The 18,713-nt window shown below is 31.5% G+C and overlaps 1 protein-coding gene across 1 annotated transcript in view; it reads left to right on the top strand.

The window, feature by feature from the left end:
• The window catches only part of LOC130442988 (serine/arginine repetitive matrix protein 1-like), a 137,494-nt gene that overhangs the window by 96,041 nt on the left and 22,740 nt on the right, over positions 1–18,713 (top strand). The window contains exon 4 of the mRNA XM_056777418.1: positions 4,598–4,800. Within this exon, the coding sequence (XP_056633396.1) occupies positions 4,598–4,800 (203 nt within the window). The remainder of the gene's footprint in view (positions 1–4,597; positions 4,801–18,713) is intronic.

Raw genomic sequence — 18,713 nt, 5'->3', positions numbered from 1 at the left:
TAAAACCACCTTAAAAATAATTTTGAAAAATTAAGAAAGATGACATATGAAGACCATAAAAGGTCATGCGCAATTATTTACCCCAATAAAAGAATCGACGAATTACAAGGAATGGTTTAATGCCTCTTGCAATTTATTGCCCTTATATCTTTATTATATATACGAGTATTTAGCTTTTAAGTTGATATTTAACACAGAATAGGAAGAAGCAATGTTTAATTTAGAAAATCGGTACATGGTCGGTAGGGCATATACTGGTTGCGTCATAGAACTACTCTCCATAACTTCAGCTAGTATTTGATAGACTATGTTCAGGATTACATTTTTTAGCAAGTGCTTTTATTGAGATGAATAAAATAGTGGAAATAAATTATCCCGCCTAATTGAGTGAATATGAAGTCATGATTTTTAAACTCAGAATTGCCCCCCTTCCCTCTATAATATAATCCAAAATCTATATTTCAGGATTGTGACTGAAATAATAGTTATTTATGTACAAGTGTGTAAAGTTATAATTTTTTTCTCGAGTAGGACGGTTACATAACTATTGGTACTTGAATTGGCAACATTTAACGAGTTCACAGAAATAACATCGTCTATAGTTGTATTAGTACTTATTGGATTGTTTGTAGAATCGTGAACATTCACAATGTTGCTTGAATTCGAACTAGTTGTTCCCGTTAAAATTTTCACTGCGGAATCTATTTTGTTTCTTATTAAGTAATTTACGTAACCCTTCGCAACTGGGTTGGATTTCCACCTACCGTGCTTATTATATCACCACCGGAATCCATTAATAGAGACGTCGAAAAGCGTCGAAATGTATGCCCAGTGTAGTGTTTGGAATTAGGTGAACTCAAATATGTTGCGATAAGCGAAGGAATCTTTTAAATGGTATTGATACTTTGCATTATCCATTTCTATAGTGCAATAAGAGATAATCTGCTTCGACATTTGTGGGTCGTTGGTTTCTATATTTTCTATAAATGTTTACCAAGTTTAATCTATTGTCAAATGATTCATCAATCATCGTCATCATCATCGTCAGATATTCCACCAATAACAGTAAATCGACGTTGAACATGAGTTTTTGTATCAGGTACTTTGATAATTAAAACAATTCCGGTATGGATAATATGGTTACATTTTACATAATTCCTCCCTGTGCAGAGCTCCTGCGATTCCGAATATTGAGGCAACCTGAAAGATGTTATAAATAATATCTTAACTTACATTAAAATATTTTCTGCCACACCTTATGCATGAGATAATGATCATCTGGAGCTTGCAACAGAAATTTATTAATTTCTTCCTCTTTTAGATTTTTTGGGTCTATAGCCAACTGCTTATTTTTAAAACATGCAATGAGTTTCGAGTCATTATTTTCCATTAGGGTGCCTTTCAGTTTTGAATAAGTTGATTAAAGTGCTGAAGACTTCCGCATTTTGGATTTAGTTTCAAAGCAAGCTAGTAACACTTTTTCCTTCAAATACTTTTCCCTGGATTTCTTAGGGAGAAGATTCATAATCGCTGTAGTTGTTGATTCAACAACATTTTCTGGTGTGCAGTTTAAACGTTATTCACTCTTACTCTCTATCACTAATTATAATACTGCACTCCTTTCAATTACACACAAAACGGATTTTCTTGAAAGAATATCAAAAATTAAAACTATGTAAGTTCATCAGAAAAACGAATTGATATTTCTCATATCAAAGCATTCACAGCCCACTATTTTGTTAAAACAATTTTATAATGACACGTTATGGCACTTTTTTTTTACTCAAATGATTGAAAAAAAAAACGTGAATATTATAACTGACGTAGAAAAAATTATTTATCGAACTCTAAAAATGAATACATTCCGCCTTTTTGTTGATAGTCAAATATTTGTTCATTTGTCTCTGCAAAAGAATCGATAATTGAAAGGAGTAAACGCCAGGTATATTCTAGATAATCTAATTAGCTCACCAGCAATTCAAAAATTGATTAATTTTCAATACAGAGAACGACTTTTCTACCTCTATAAAAACAATGTGATTATATATCTTAGCTAGACAAAGTTTCATGTTTCGCGTCGCGGGTAAATAACAAAGCTAAAAAAGCTTTCATAGTTGACATTAGCAATGTATCTTCAGTACCAGTTCAGGATGTTACTAAAGAACTCAAAACACTCTTTCAAAGTAAATGGAAAGTGGTTCTCACGAAAGTAGGATCAGAATTCCAAATTTAAAAGTCTCTCTTTAATAATGTTTCACTTGACTTTCCTTATGTGAGTTATACCTACATTGGGTTTGTTGAACGATGTCATGCGTTTTAACTTTATAAGCAAAACAGATTCCTGAACCAATCGTTTGCTCCCTCGCTAGCTAGTCTGTGATTACATATCCTTTATTTGTTTTTTTAACTCTTCTTTCGTCAATTTTGTGATCACAAATCGTGAGTTGTGAATCATATAATCTATTTTGAAAATATACTTACGTTGGGCTGATCTACATAGATGGAATCAGACAGGTTCCCAGTCCGTTCCAACGCGTGTCTATCTTTGAAGATGAAAATTGTGTGACGATTGAATCAATTGTTCAATAATGAAATCGCAAATTTGTTTTGTGGTTGCAAGCATAATAAACAATCAACAGAACTGTTTCTACAGGAGCTAAAACAATGTGATATATTCGTACATCTACCAACTTGTATCACATCTCTATTAAGTTCAAAAAACAAGAATAAATTCTTGTATATTTTATTTTATAATAATGATTTTCAGACATATGCGCAAATAGCAAGAACCGATGCCATTGAATACAGAAATTAATGGTGGAAAAATTCAATGATGTTGAGATATTCATTAAAGGAGAAATAGGTCATATAAATAAGTTAACTGCGTTCGCACAACTGAAGATCGTTTTTCTTTTCAGGGCGCCGCGCCGCTTAGATGTGATGATTTACACGGTGTTGTTATTAGACTCTTATACAAAGTTTGAAATACTCTCATAGTTTGAGTATTAAGATCAATAAAACCTATATAAGCCCCCAATTCATATGTTATTGATTTTTACGTGATTTTGATTTTATATCTATATTAACTTGAACCAAAAACACCAGTGAACCATAAAAACATCTAAGAGCCTATAATATTTTCCAAATTTTTTCAGTCCTATATGAATTTCAATTCCGGATACAATGTAAAATTATTTGCAGGCAAACAAGATTTGCCAAAAGTAGCTGAATAAATCAAATATACGATTTGTTGAATGGGACGCCTATATTGATTCACATTTTCGATTGTACATGGAAAATTATGAAGTATCATATGAAATTACAGAGGATGCTACTCAATTCGAGCAACTGTTGTAATTTATTGTTTTTCTAATTTATTAGTACGATTTCTATTTGTGGAGTTAATTAATAAACACTGTCTTTTACGTTCTTAATTTATTTAAATATTGTACACTACACTAAACTAACTTAAATAGTAATAGAAGGTTTTTGGAACGAAATAAGTTTGGATAGTTTATCTTTTTGGGTCTGGATCTTTTTTGAGATATATGGTGGGCTTTCTAGTTAGATAAACGATCGAATGTGTTCCATATCAATGGGTGAATCTGGTTAAAAATATTGAGAAACCGGAGATGAGTGGCGTGAAGATTTTTCTGGTGCTATCGATGAAATTTCTAAGGAGAGGGAAACTGGCTTTGTTTAGGATGATTTGGTTGGATCTTTGAGTTGAAGGGATTTGGAAGTGACTTGATAGTCACAACAAGCTTTGAGAAATGTGAGATCACAGAGAAGACGGTGTACACGAATTAGTTAAAGAAAAACAATCCTTCCTGTAAAGTAGGATTAAATGTTCGAAAAGGTTTCCGCGGCCAGGATTATAAACAAAACAATTGGGTTTGTGGGTTGAACCACGTTGGAATTTTGAAAATTCTCTTTTTAAAAGCCTTTGGCAAGAGCCTGCTTGGCACATTGGGGGCTAGGGGTGTCGGAATAGTTGTGGACAAGTGTGTCCTTATCAATAGTTTATGGAGGAGGTTCGTGGAGCGATATAAGTTTGGATAGTTTATCTTTTTGAAGCGCCGAATTTTAGAATTATACTACATCAAAGCAGGACCGGCATGTGCAGGAGATGAGTTCCTAATAATATCCAATAAATTGAGTTACTGATAGAAGTTTGATAAATTTGAAATATATGATACTAATTATCTTGATAAAATAGTAAATCAAGTTTACTTAATGTCCAGCATTGATATACCTCATATCTATCTATATATATATATATATATATATATATATATATATATATATATATATATATATATATATATATATATATATATATATATATATATTAATAATGAGAGAAATACTTTGATTTGGTTAACTACGTTTAGGACATCCTGTATGCCTGGAAATAATTTTAGATAATAGCTGTTATCAATGTATATATTATACTAGAAGACACAAATTTTAAAAAATATCACTGTTTGTACATTACAAACAGTATAAATACATAGAATCAGTATATTATCATAATATACTATTCAATATACACATTTCCGAATCATTGACAATGTTTTGACTTTTCATGTTTCAGAGAAGTGTCGACAGTGTTCTCGATTCTACCTCGCCTTTGCGAAACTCTAGAGCTGTCACATCGGAAACAGCACGTCGATGGGTGTCAAGTGTTGAAGAAGCTGTCTTTCAGGTTCAAAGGGATACCAATAGAACACAAACATCCTCTCATCCTCCTAGTAGGCAGAGCTCTACAAAAGTCAGTCCCGCTGCTGAAACTGACAGGTAGGTCAAAACTTTGTTTCATTTAAACTGGAATTAGCACATATATACATTGATTGAGAATTGGAATTCTACAGCAAAGTTATGTCTGGCATAAACATAAAGCATAAAGCTTTTACCCTTTTTAAAATATTTTTTGTTTCTAGTTTTTTTCACGAGGTATAATTTCAAATGCCTAATGAAAGTATATCACACTCAGACCGGTACGGAACGTGGTTCCAAGTAATTTCCAGTGATGTAAACGCACTTCCAGGTTTAAAATTTCTTCAACTGCCTTCCAAAAGTTTTTATACAAGTAAATGCCGTGATTTCATAGCAAAGTTGTGCAACTTCATCTTCAATCAGTTCGCAGCTTAGCATATTACAACATGAGATAGCCTGTGGCAGCATTTAATTATTCTTACATGAAAAATGAGGTAACTGGAGAGCGTTTAAAAAGATAAAGATTTTTGTTTACGAAAATACAAAGTAAGCGTTCGAGGTAAAACATTATATTGAATAGAGAATTTTTCATTCGATGTATTTGGTCAGTGTTAATTGAATAACGAAATAACAGTAATTTTATATATTATGTATCAGTAAAATATGTTCGTACGTATATTTAGTCAAGAGTTAACGCCAAACTAAGAACCGTGAACCATTTCTAGATAAAATACCGACTACGATCGGGGAACATGCGTTAACGCGTGAAAACTAAACATACGCCAACCCCTGAAACTTAGTAGTAATATGTAGCCGCCACTAAACACGATGGCTATCCTTTTGAAAAAGAAATTCTTTGTTGTCTGAACATTTATGATCGATAAAAGCATTCTAACAAAAATCTGAATAAATATTCAGACGTCGAAATAAAAGTAAAGAAAAGAGGAATGATTACTAACCCCTTTCATATGTCTCAATTTAGAAACAAAGTATATGCCCTTTGATGGGGTGTACTATTTATTTAGGAATTTGTTCAGAGATAGAAGCTCTTATTCAGTAAAATTGAGGATAATGGTTAAAATAAATTTAGGGAAATAGGAATGAATGGAGGATAGATTTTTTTAGGTTTGACCAGTGACATAACACTTTTTAGAACTCATTCCCGTTTTTAATCTTTTTTATTCTCGTATCAATTATGATATTACATTTGATGTACTACATATTTTGAAGATTTCCAAATTTTAACACCTGGAGAATCAATATGAAGAACACAATTTGAATAATTAGTGATACCGAGCCCCGCTGAACATGACTTTTATTTAACTTTAATTCATATCTAGAATCCACGATAACCAGAGTTTAGGAATGCCTAAAATAGTGACCGATATACAAAGATTTCGCAACTTTAAGAACTAATTTGTTCGGAATAATTTCAAGAGGAATTTAACATCTACTGCTACTGTACTTCACATTACCAAATTGAATAGTTGATAAACGTGCTTGATGGCATCAGCAATTTATAACATCAAAAGCGACATATTTCTATTCCTGTATAAGGAATGATCACTTTAGCAAACTTTTTCGGAAGTGAAAGATTTTCTACGTTAAGAAACGTACGAGGATATATTGAAAAATTCTTAGCCTACTATAGAACCTAACAAAATTTCAAAGTCAAAAGATTTTATTACTCAACATATTCTCCTCTTAATTGGATATATTTATTACAGCGAACCTGCAATGTCTCTAGACCTTTAAAAAAATGTTTCTTGTCGCTCTGCAAACCAGACCTCCACAGCCCTTATTACCTCTTCGTTGGAAGAAAATTTACTACCTTTTAAACTTTTTTTCAGTTGAAGAAAGAGATGATAGTCGGATGAAGTCAAATCTGGTGAAATTTTTTGCATGGCAACATGAGATTTGTGTGCAGGTGCATTGTCCTGCAAAAACAAAACACATTTGGATAGCTTTCCGCGTCTTTTCTCGTCAATTTTTTCCCGTAGAGTGGTCAGTAATGTCGAATAGTAATCTCCAGTTATTTTTCTACCCTTATCCAAAAAATCAATCATGATTATTCCATGGCAATCCCAAAAAACTGAAGCAAGCAGCAGATTTTTGGACACGAAACTTCTTAGGTCTTGGAGAACCAGAGTGTCGACATTCCATCGAGTTATGTTTTTTTTCTGGATCGTAGAAATGTACCCAAGTCTCATCCATAGTAACAATTCGGTTTAAGAAGTTTACATCGTTTTCAAATCGAGCACAGATCAAACGCGATGCTTCTACCCTTGTACGCTTTTGGTCAACATTCAAACATTTGCGGATCCATTTTACAGCAACTTTTCTCATGTCCAAATTGACGTGAACTATATGATGAACGCATTCGTATGAAATATTCAGTGCTTCAACGGTCAACGGTCTGATAAAATCATGTCATGAACTGCATTTTCGGGGACTGACACCGAAACTGGCCTTCCCGATCCGTCATCATCTCCAATGGAAAATTTTTCACGGTCGCATACGAAGGACATTGATCACCAATGGTATTAAGCATATCTTCGTAAATCTACTTACCTCTTAATCCTTTTAAATACAGGTACTTGATAATGGCTCGATACTCTAATTTTTAGATTTTCACAATTTCGGTGGACATATTTTTTCTTTTAATTTATTGCGTAACTCTGGTTTACTTTTTTGATGTCAAACTTTACACTGACACTTCTAATAAGTTATTGTTCGTTGCTATGGTAACGCAATATTTTGTTTATGCATAGAACTGGTCTAAGCTAACTAGATATCAATACATCCTCGTAAATCAACTGTTTGGTAAGCCATGGTAAACCAACAATGAATGTTGTTCATCAAAGAAAAAGGACTAAAGTTCAGGACACGCTAGTGAATTTGTATACTGCTTATGTCAATGTTTCTTTTCGACCTCAAATATAATTTCCACAAGGTTACATACTTTATTTTCTTGTTTTTTCTTTTCTCAACATTACGCCGAGAAAACTTTTTCCTCAAATAAGTAATCTTTTTGTAGTTACACTACAAATACCAGTCAAAATTAAATAAAATATTGCCAGGAAACACTATTTTGCGTAATTCACAAGTAATTAAAGTATTTCATACTTAGAATATCACATCGTTTTTACTCAGCAAGACTGTGATATCTTTCGATGTCTACTAACTCTCTCATTTTCATTTTGCGGTTTTATATTCCGATTTTGAAGTCTTTTTTATGTGTTTCAGTACTAGCACCTTTTCAACCTGATGTTTGATTCTATTGAGAAGTGCTATCCAATCCTTTTTCTCGACTATATTATATAATATAAAATAATTGATAAAAACAAACAGTTTAAGAAGTTCTTGCTAACAAAAATTTAAAGAAACGGCCCAAAAATTTGATTGCCGTCATACCGAGACTTATTAATGGTGGAATAGCTTTTTTACATATATCTACACATAATTGGAAGATACTATACTTATATCGCACTCCTATTTCAATAGTGCCATATCCCAAAAAAATTTGGAATTGACATTTTTCTTCCAATGTATATTTTGAGATGATGTTTACAAGAATTAATGATGCTATATCATTAATATTAACAGATGAGGCACGCAACCCGATTCTTAAAAAAAATCCAGATTTCCAAACAATCGTTTTATATCCAAGTTTGTATATATGAATACATTTTATGAAAAACAAGAAAGATACTATGATGAACAATCTCTGGGATCTCTTATTAGTGAAATCTCAGATTTTAGAGTCCAGGGAATTCGATAATAACAAGTCTATTAATACAAAAAACAATAGATATCACTACTATTAAGTGATCATAATACTGAGTAAAGTTTTTTTTTCTATTTTATATAGTATCAATATAAGGTGCACATCTGCCTACGATAAATAATTCTTCGTTTAAGTCCTTTCAATTGCTAGTGTATTACATGTGGAGATTTGCTTTTTTACAAACAAGGTAAACTAAACACACATCTATCTCGTGAGTTTTTGAATAATTAACCCTTTAACTGGCCGCACCGTAATATTACGAGTATATTCAGCTTATAGTAAATGATTTTATGGTTTTCACCAAAAGAGAAGAATCGAATGTCGATTTTCAAGGGTGGAATATCGATTCACTGAATTGATTTAGTACAACATATTGATTTGAAAAATCGATTTATTTAGTCCAAGGAATCGATTTTTGGGTTAATATATTTCAGATCGCGATGTCTAGACTGTATGCACTGTAAACCAGTATTTTATCTCATTTCGTCGAGAGATGATACAAAAATCAAAACTGTAGTTCCATAGCCCACACTGTTTTTTATAATATAAAGAATTTACAGACCCATGTCGGCAACAACTTTGACAGAGACATAAATGGAATATAAATTTTATATCGTGAAATACGAGAAAAACAAACACTTTTCCTTTCAAATGAAAACCTCCTATGAGGGAGAAGATCTCCAAGAGGAGTTTATAAGAAAAAGAGGAAAAAAATTACTCTAATTTTTATAAATAAGTCTTACCTACTTATTTATCAGGCTGTGCTAGAATTAAGAAATTAATTTTAATTTGAAGTTCCCATTCTTTATAACATTAAATGGAGATTTAAGCTTAAATACAACTTTTTTGGGCGAGTTTTCGTTTAGTTTTATTGGGTTTGATATTTTCGTATTATTTTTTTACACTAGACTAAAATGTAAATAGAGTAATATTTAGTTTTATTCGCCCTAAAGTCCTAACTCAACAAGTCTACATAAAATTAACGTCAACAGTGCTCCCATATCATTAAAAAATTTTTTTTCGCAGCTGTCGATAGATTTTAAATTACATTTTACATTGCTAATCCTCTAAAGATATCTGTAAACTGTATATGCACCGAAATTGGTACGTCTTAGTACCGAATTAACTGATCCAGAAAACATTTTATTTAAAATCGTTTTTGTTTTGGCTTTCCTGTAAATTTAGCATTCATGAGCTTATAGCACTATTGATATAGTGGTGCAATATGTAATTCTGGTTCAAAATAACAAAAATATCCGATGGTTAAAATTAAATAACTGTATATAATTTTATCTATAAATTGGATACATTCTATATTGATATTTGATTGTTTTGATATTTTCATTAAATGAGAAGTATAACGTACAAATTTATATGTATATTTTCATAATTTTTTGTTATATTTTGTATTTTAAGCTCTTTTGTCATTATACTGTCTGTCTATGACCTTTATTGGTCATAGATTAATATTAATTTTTTTAATCTATTGAAATAGGTTCATGAATGCGTACACCTCAGACCATGTTCAGAAATATTGAAATTAGAAACAAAAAAATTTAATATACTAGGCACACCTCCTATCTGATTTTATGCAATATTATCGACAACTACAGCTCGCAATACCTTACTGGAAGATTATTAGATGCGAAACTAGCACCAAACAACGTCTGCTATATTGCAGCGCTGGCTGGTGTTGTCTGGAGTTCGGATTACAACTTCAGAATAAAGGGGTATTGGACCACTCTTACAAAATAAAGCAACATCCAAATCGGTCTGCAGATTACGTCTAACTCAAAAAGTTAATCGTCGTCACGTTCTTTGAAAGAAGCTAGAAAAGACATTGTTCCCAATCATTAAAATTCGAAATAAAAGACCATATAACGCTAAAGATCTCTCTATACCTAATATCCAGCTATATCTATCCTTCAAGACTGTAGCTTCATATCCTCTATCTTCAGTTTCTTTATGAATTTCATTTATTTAGCTTCTCTTATTACTTCCTCACCTTTCTCTTCATCATAGGCAGTTCAAACCAGACTAATTTACCGACACACTAATATTGTCCACTATTGTATATTCGGCATCCTTCTACTTGTGATCCTTTCTATCCTAGCTTTTCACGCCGATCTTCGTCAAAAATCCATTTTCTTAGTTCCAATATGTTATCTATTCGTAATTAAAATGGCCACACCTCTGATCTGTGACATTTCTCACAATAGGGTAATATATAACTTTGTTTTAATATTCTCATCCCAGATTATCCTGTCAAACGACAATATTGCATTCCTCTAAGCATTTCTTTCTTTGACTGCATCATCCAACGATCCATTGTTTCAATATCTCTACTTAATAGTCTGCTAAGCTTCGAATATAAAGATTGTTCTGCCATAGTTTTACATTTACTCTTTTAATCCTTCAGTATGTGTTCGAGGAATATGTTGAACAATACCATCGGTATTCCTTGGATTGCATGGATGTAAAACTTTTCCTAATTTTTATTAAATGAGACGAGGATGTTTGCTCAGTTCTATCTATGAGGTCTAATTATTATAAATTTTAATTTTATTAATGATACCATAATATACAAATTACATAAATAATCCCATAAACCCCATAAATAATAAAACAATTCGATGATTTTGAATTAACATATTCAATAAAAGTTGAATTATAATACTAGTCTACTTCTCCACATTAATACTGTTGTTTGATACCCACATTCATATGACAACGCTATACTTATTAAAAATGAAAAGAATTCCTCAAGACCTTGCCCGTGGCATTCTCCACTTCCTACAATACAAAAGATCAGAAGAGTTTGCAGTACTAGAAGTACTAGACTCAGTTCTGTCGCGGATTTTGTCATGTTCGTTATAACTGCTACGGTTAGGTGAGATTAACAGAAATTGTTTTTTTGTTATCGTGTTTTATCCTTCAACGAGAACAGCATCGTATTGAAATGAAAAATAATGCGAGGACGAAATCGACAAGGTTTCATTCAAGATTCATTGTAATTGAGCCACATTGAGTTACATTGTTTGAAAAATGAGGTACATTCTATAATATATTTGTGAAATTGAATTTCTGTAATTTTTACTACATATTCGTTAAAATTAAAATTCAAGTACGGAAACTGCGGCTGGTACAACAAACTGGTAAATTCGTAGCATGAAAATCGACTTAAGAATTGGGGTTCTGAAAAATAATTTATTAAACATTCATTCGGAGCTTGAGTTGAGATTATTGGCAATATTTTCATTTAATTATTTCCTTTCATTCAATAAATTAGTTTTGAGACAAATTTTGTTTTTTGAGATTAGTTTTATGTAGCTAAAATCTAACAAACAAAAAACGAAATTAGTCAGCTAAATATAGGAACATGAAAACATTCTAATTCAAGTACCAGTGGCGCAGTGAACGAATCACAACTATTAATGGGTATTTTACTCGTTTCGAAAGAAATATTGAATAAGTGAGAACAATAAGTATATTATAAATCATAAAATTCATACTCTCAACATGTAGTGTTCGCATTGGAAAATTTTACAGCATCCTACAGGCTTTCCGATTTACCTCAGAAAACCACACACATATGTCCTATATCACTTACATTTATATGGATCACGACAATGTTATTTTTTTTAACTAAGTTGACGTCGACTGGGGGTCTACGCCTGAACTAACTAACTAACATGAGATCCTCCATGAAATACTGGCTGGTTGAAATTTTATTAATGAAGCGTCATTTAAATTAATTGAAGGTAGTTCATACTTCTACTTCATAACCAATAAATTCTCAAATTTATGTTCTTGTTTATAATATTATAAAAATGACATATTTTCAAGATACAGTATGACAAGAGACGAAATTTTGAAAATTATCTTGAAAAAATATAAACTGTACAATGTTTTGTGTCAAATTCGCCGAATTAGAAAAGTGATTGATTCGACCTTGGAGTACCTGTGTGAAAAATCTATAAAATAGGTGGTTTATGGATATGTACTGATTCTGTCAATTAATACCATTTTCACCCACCTTGCATCAGTTCGCAAACACACACTAGTAGACTAGTTTGCAAACTATCTCAAACTCAACGTCATACACTTCAGCCATGAGCAACAGCAAAACAGAAAATCACGAGATAAATTCATCTACTTCTCATCTTTCTCTGAACTTTTAGAAAGACGCTACGAAGACGAAGACTAGAAGCAGCCCTACATCCACACACTGATGTTATGTTATTATAACCTTTAAGCACAACGCACCGACTACAGGCTTAAGCCTTAAGGACACTCAACTTTCTCATAGAACTATGAGAGTGTTCAGAGTTTTTCGTAGCTACCAATCACTACCACAAAATATAAAGCACGCTATCGAGGCATGTTAAAATGAAATGAGAAAAAACATATTCCAATTTTGTGTTAAGGAAAAAGAAGAAGTTGAATACTTGTATTAAGATTGTTATTTAACAGTTAATACACATATTTTGCAGGTTCTATTCATTATATAAAAACCTAAAGCTGGTAACCAGTGACAACTGACACATTGAAATATGGGGACATATAATTAAATAGCTTTAATTTTTATTCATTTATATTTATTTAATATAGCTAACTAATTTCATTTTTAGTTTATTAGACTAAAATTATTTTTTTCTTTATGATCACGGTTACGGTACATAAATCATTAGATTACACATATTTGGATTGGTATAATGTATGAGTATTTGAATATAAAATTTTGGGCAAAACATAAATTTAATTGAACCAAACATAATATGCTTGCTGTCTTTATGTATAGTGCGGGAGTCTTATTGAATTGAGTAAGCAAAATATGATGACCGCTTTACATATATGACTATTCAATAATGATTTTTCATTTCTTTATTCAAATAAAGATATTAATAGCGGATCAAATGAAAACATGTTCAGACTTGACGATATAAAAATTATTTAATACGAAAAATTTTAACATGATTCTAATTTTTTTCTGACACTTATTATTAATACATATATACAGTGAAAAACCAGAAAAAACTTTCATTTGGCAACTTGTATTTCATTCACATGGCTGCATCACCGTTCTTAATCCGGTACTACACGATGCGTCCAACGTTTGCGCTAACATTCACCATCTAACATTGGACTAAGGCTGAAAGTTCACCTAAACTTACTCATAGAAATGAAAATGAAGGAAAAAATGATGAACAGAATACATCAAAAAACACGTAGCATACACACGCAAGAAGACAAGAAGTGTGTGCAGTTGTACAAAAAGTGTTGGTTGCAACTTCTTTCCAATATTTGATAATCTTTTGGCGCGGGTCAAACAACCGACTTTCCATGGTCAACGTTCCAATGCCAAACTTCGAAGCAAAACATTCGTTGAATGACATGCGCACTACGACCTTACGATACGTCCAATCATACCAGTTTCTATCGTTGGAAGCATTGGACTCATCGTATTGCCGTCAATACAACATTTTTGTTTTAGTAGCCTAACAAATTGTAATCTGTTTATTATCAATATTTCAATAATCACGATTACCGCTGAGACTTACTCAACAGTATCCTTAGATTTATAATTCAAAACTATTATTTTCTGAAAAAGGTGCTTTAGTAACGTATAAGGAGAGAAATCAAATCTTGAAGATGGCCAATAAACAAAAACGAACAGTTTTATTCTTGGAGTAATGCAAAGATCGAGCCCCAAAATTTAAATAAAAGTGATTCAGTCAACGATATAGACCATTTTATAATATTCAACTAAGTTGAGACATTTTCAGTAACTTTGAAACTCATAAAACGCTTTTATTTTGGGGATCACTATATAATTAACATCTCGTAATATCACTACGAAATCCAGAAACAAAATTCTTTAAAAAATAGCGACTCAAATCTGCTCTTTGGATATGTCGGTATATTGGAAAAAGTGAACGATTTTTGTTAATAGATCGGATGTTTTCTAATATAAGACTCGAAAATATGGTATTGATAAAGTGACAATCATAAAATAGTGTAGTGATGTTCACAACTTGAATTATTGAGAGAAAGAATAATGTAAAAGCTCTCCTATTTAGTATCAAACTCACAATATAATTTTGTGGTCTTGGAGGAAAAACATGTCATTGAATGTTAATAGACACAACGTGTTGAAGAGTTTAAAACATTTTATTACGACCTTCATTCTTTTGCTGGCATAAATAGAAATGCCGAAACAGTTACTCCAACATATTTACATAATTTAAATAGTAATATTCATGAAAGAATTTTGAATTTATTTCAAAAACCCTGTTGTCTGAAATATATATGAGCTTAAGTATATTTTTATAATGCTTGATACATTTCTATTAAAATGATATAAAATTCTCGTTACCACTTTGAGTTCATTTGAATTCTTATGTAATTAAGTTTCAATAATAGATGTTTCTCATTTTTCATCCAATGTTTAAAATAATTCAAATTTAAATTGTTTTAAATATATAATGAGAATTATCCAAACTATCATTTTAATAATTATTACAAATAATTTTGGTTATGTAAATTTATGCAGATTCTAATAACACGTCTTAATTTTGTGACCTCCATAATTCTTATTGAAATTGTTAAAATAAACAGAAATTTTTATCGAAAGGACTTTAGCTATTCCAATATTTGAAGTGTAAAGTTTCGAGGCTTTTTGGTGTATTCACAATTGGATGTTACTTTTACTTTTGCACCATGTCAACTGCAAGGTGAGTGAGATTATCAGTTGAAACAATGTTTTGTAGCTCTTATCGTAATCACCGAGTTATCTGTTTGGATTTTATGTATGATATATGATATAAAATACTAAAGATCAAATTAAAGAAATAACTTCTTCCCGTTTTACATTTAAGATTTCTATAACTATCTAAGTTTCAGGTACCTTCTCTGATAATATTTATTTCTTGTGGTGGTGCTGAATTCTTTTTTTCAACAATTTGATTCCATTACTCGCAGCTGAGGAGTACTAGAATTAGTGAAAACCATGTTGATATATTAAAATGAGCAAAACAACATGCATTTTTTATATGAAAACAGTTGTAAACATCAATTTTTAGAAACATTCAACAATTTCTAAAAGATTGCATCTTTGGTTATAATTTCAAACTGTATTAACTATTGCACGTGGATGCCGTTGAGGTAAACTTTTAAAATGAAAAATTGATGACATTGGAGATTTCAATTTTAATAGAATCAAACGATATTAAAAACAAGGTTTTAGAAATTCCACAGTCATAGGGCAATTATATCAAGTTTACGAAAAAAATATACAAATTTCGACCTTGCACGGACGAGACAATTTATTTAAATTATCAAAATGTTAAATGTACAAGCCCGTGGAAATAGATAAATTTTTATCATGGTGAAATCTATAGCGAAATTTTTGAAACTACCGATTTTGGAATTGTATGCAGGCCATTCTTTCCGAAGTTCATAGGTGACTATTTTGGTTAGTGCAGGAGCAGATCTTTCAACTTTAAACGCGATTGGGGCTAGAAATTCAGCAAGGTACCTTAATTAATTAACAATTTCGATAAAATATGAACAGGAGTTTTGAAAATATTGATATAACGTATCCACAAAAAAATACAGTGAGATATGTGTGAGAAACTTATTTATAAAAATTTTTACACCGTATGTACTGAATATCCTCAATGAATTGTACCCTAGAAAAACTACAACGCAAAAATCTAGACAGAGGCTACAAGTGAATATCCAATAATTTTGATGAGCAACAAGAAATAACACATGCTGCGACTATTCACAATAGGGACCTGAAGATTCGCATCACTGAGTAAAAACAGTCCATGGATGGCTCCAGAATGAATGCCTTAGCCCGAGCAGGCTTCTGTGGAGAGCACACACAAAATAATCGAATATTTCTCACTTGGGAACCATGCTACCATATTTCAACACGAAATATTTACTGCGATGGAATGTGAACGGGCAATATTCGATCAACGTCATAGATACAGTAATTTCAGTTTGCAATCAAATCCATAACGGATGAGACTGACATATTTCTCTTCACTTGATTTACGCTTTGGAAAACATATATTTTTCTCACTTGTACAATATTTCAACAACTTATTTGACAATGTTTTGGATGATATACTCGTAAGTAACAATTACCAAAAATGTATCGATAGCCTTTGTCGACGAGTTATAAGTCCACTACACTTGGGTGGTAATAATTTATGTCATATGGCAATTTTTGTTTAAGTCTAAGCACTAAAATAGAAGCATATACAAATAGACTGCTTTGTATCAGATGATTCTAACAGTTTTTTAACAGTAAGATAGTGACGAAAGTTTATAATTTAAGTGGTAATTGCATGTTTGTAGGATTATTTGTCAAATCATGACGCTAGAATTAAGATGGATATTTTAACAAAAAAATTGTGAATAAAAACGAGTCTTATATGCTCAGTCTTCGTCTTGCGAATCTAAAGCTGGTCTTGCTTTGCGACAAGACCAAGACCGCAAGAGCAAGACCAGTCTTGCTCACCACAAGCTAGGTGAATCTCTCTTAAAATGAGAACGCATCACGAATTTAGATTGGGATTACTACTATTATGAATCCTCATCAACATTAAGTAATAAGCACAAAATATTTACAATTCTTGTTTAGTTGTTATTATCACTTGGATATTTGTAAAACATTTGATAATTCTAGACAGGTTGACGTTGATACAGAATTTGATATTCTTCAGAAACTTACAAATCCACTGTCTCTTCAATTTCAAGTTAATCGAGTGTGAGATTGAGGCAATCTTGATGTTCTTCGACTACCATTGGAGGTTCCTATCTGTTGATAATTTGTGTTGTCAAAATTTTACAAAACACGTCGTTAATCAAAAAGATATTTGACTCAAAAAACGGGTCTACACTGCAATCGATATTATACTATACTATCTAAACTATGTAATTTTCACACTCAAAATGAAATTCACGAGAATTTTATTATTGTACGTCGGAATATCTAGATTTATTAGTATCAAAACCACACATATAAAATTGCGGTTTCAGAAGCAATAGATATAAATAAGTTCAGTTCCCCATGAGATTTTTATCAATTCAAAATTATAATAATAATCGGTTGAAATATTCTTGTAGGTAGTTTCAATGTTAGTTACTGCTTGGGTTGAAAAGAGCATCCCACACAATCGCCGGACATTCACCGTTGATTGCTAAAAATTTTTCTTTCTTTTACAGTAACTACGAGAATATATTTGGATGGTTTAAAAATGACAATTGGTAACATAATATGTACTATATGAGTATGTATTTCGAAATATTTAAGTGAAGAAACTACTTGAATTATCTTATTAGAACTTAATATGATATTGGCGATTAGTGCATACGAAAACAAGTCTTTATTATTTTCTAGTTTATTTGTTGACTTACTAAATTTATTTTGGTGACGAATAGGATAATGCTACTGTTTCCCACACAGTTTGAGGAGGTGTAATTTATATTTTCCTTCTTTGAAGTAACAGGTTATTAACTTTGAACCGAGACAAAATAAATTGTTGCTAAATGCTGTAAAAATTCAACGAACTAAAAGTAGAGATTTTATTGACAGTGATATCGGGTGCGGCAACCAAACTTCCATTTTTTGAGAAATAGTGAATCTATCTATTTCATATTCTAAGCCTAGTAATATGCAATCGAGCAGATGTCCAAGAAATTCTTATCAAATAAATTTTCACTCATTCGATACTACGTCTTTTGTTTCTTATTGAACTGATGTTTTCAAATCTTTGTCCCCATAACTATATTGAGTTAACAAAGGTAGAGGTCGAACACTATTCATTCTGAAATGGATATATTCACGGCTAAGGATCGTTACTGCCTCTCTGACTTCGTAAAATTTAAAACCCAGTGCATTTTGAAGACACTGATTTCCGAAGACTTCTTCTCCAATAGAAATTGAGAATTAATCATAGTTACGGCGCTTATATAACCAATCATAGTCTTGACGACGTGGTTTAATCACTAGGGTATTTCGATGAGTTCAGCAATATGTGTTACGATGGTAACAATTTTTTGAAGTTTCTCAAAAGTAACAAAGTCGCAATGATAGCTTCAAAATAGCTTCAAGTTTAGAAATAAGCAAATAAAATCTGCCTGAGCATTAATCTTAATTGTTTTGAAATCATAAATCATAAATATATAAATA

The sequence above is a fragment of the Diorhabda sublineata genome, chromosome 4, assembly GCF_026230105.1.
Source record: "Diorhabda sublineata isolate icDioSubl1.1 chromosome 4, icDioSubl1.1, whole genome shotgun sequence".
Taxonomy (NCBI): Eukaryota; Metazoa; Arthropoda; class Insecta; order Coleoptera; family Chrysomelidae; genus Diorhabda; species Diorhabda sublineata.
The sequence above is the reverse complement of the archived record's forward strand: the minus strand, read 5'-3'. Positions and strand labels throughout refer to the sequence as shown.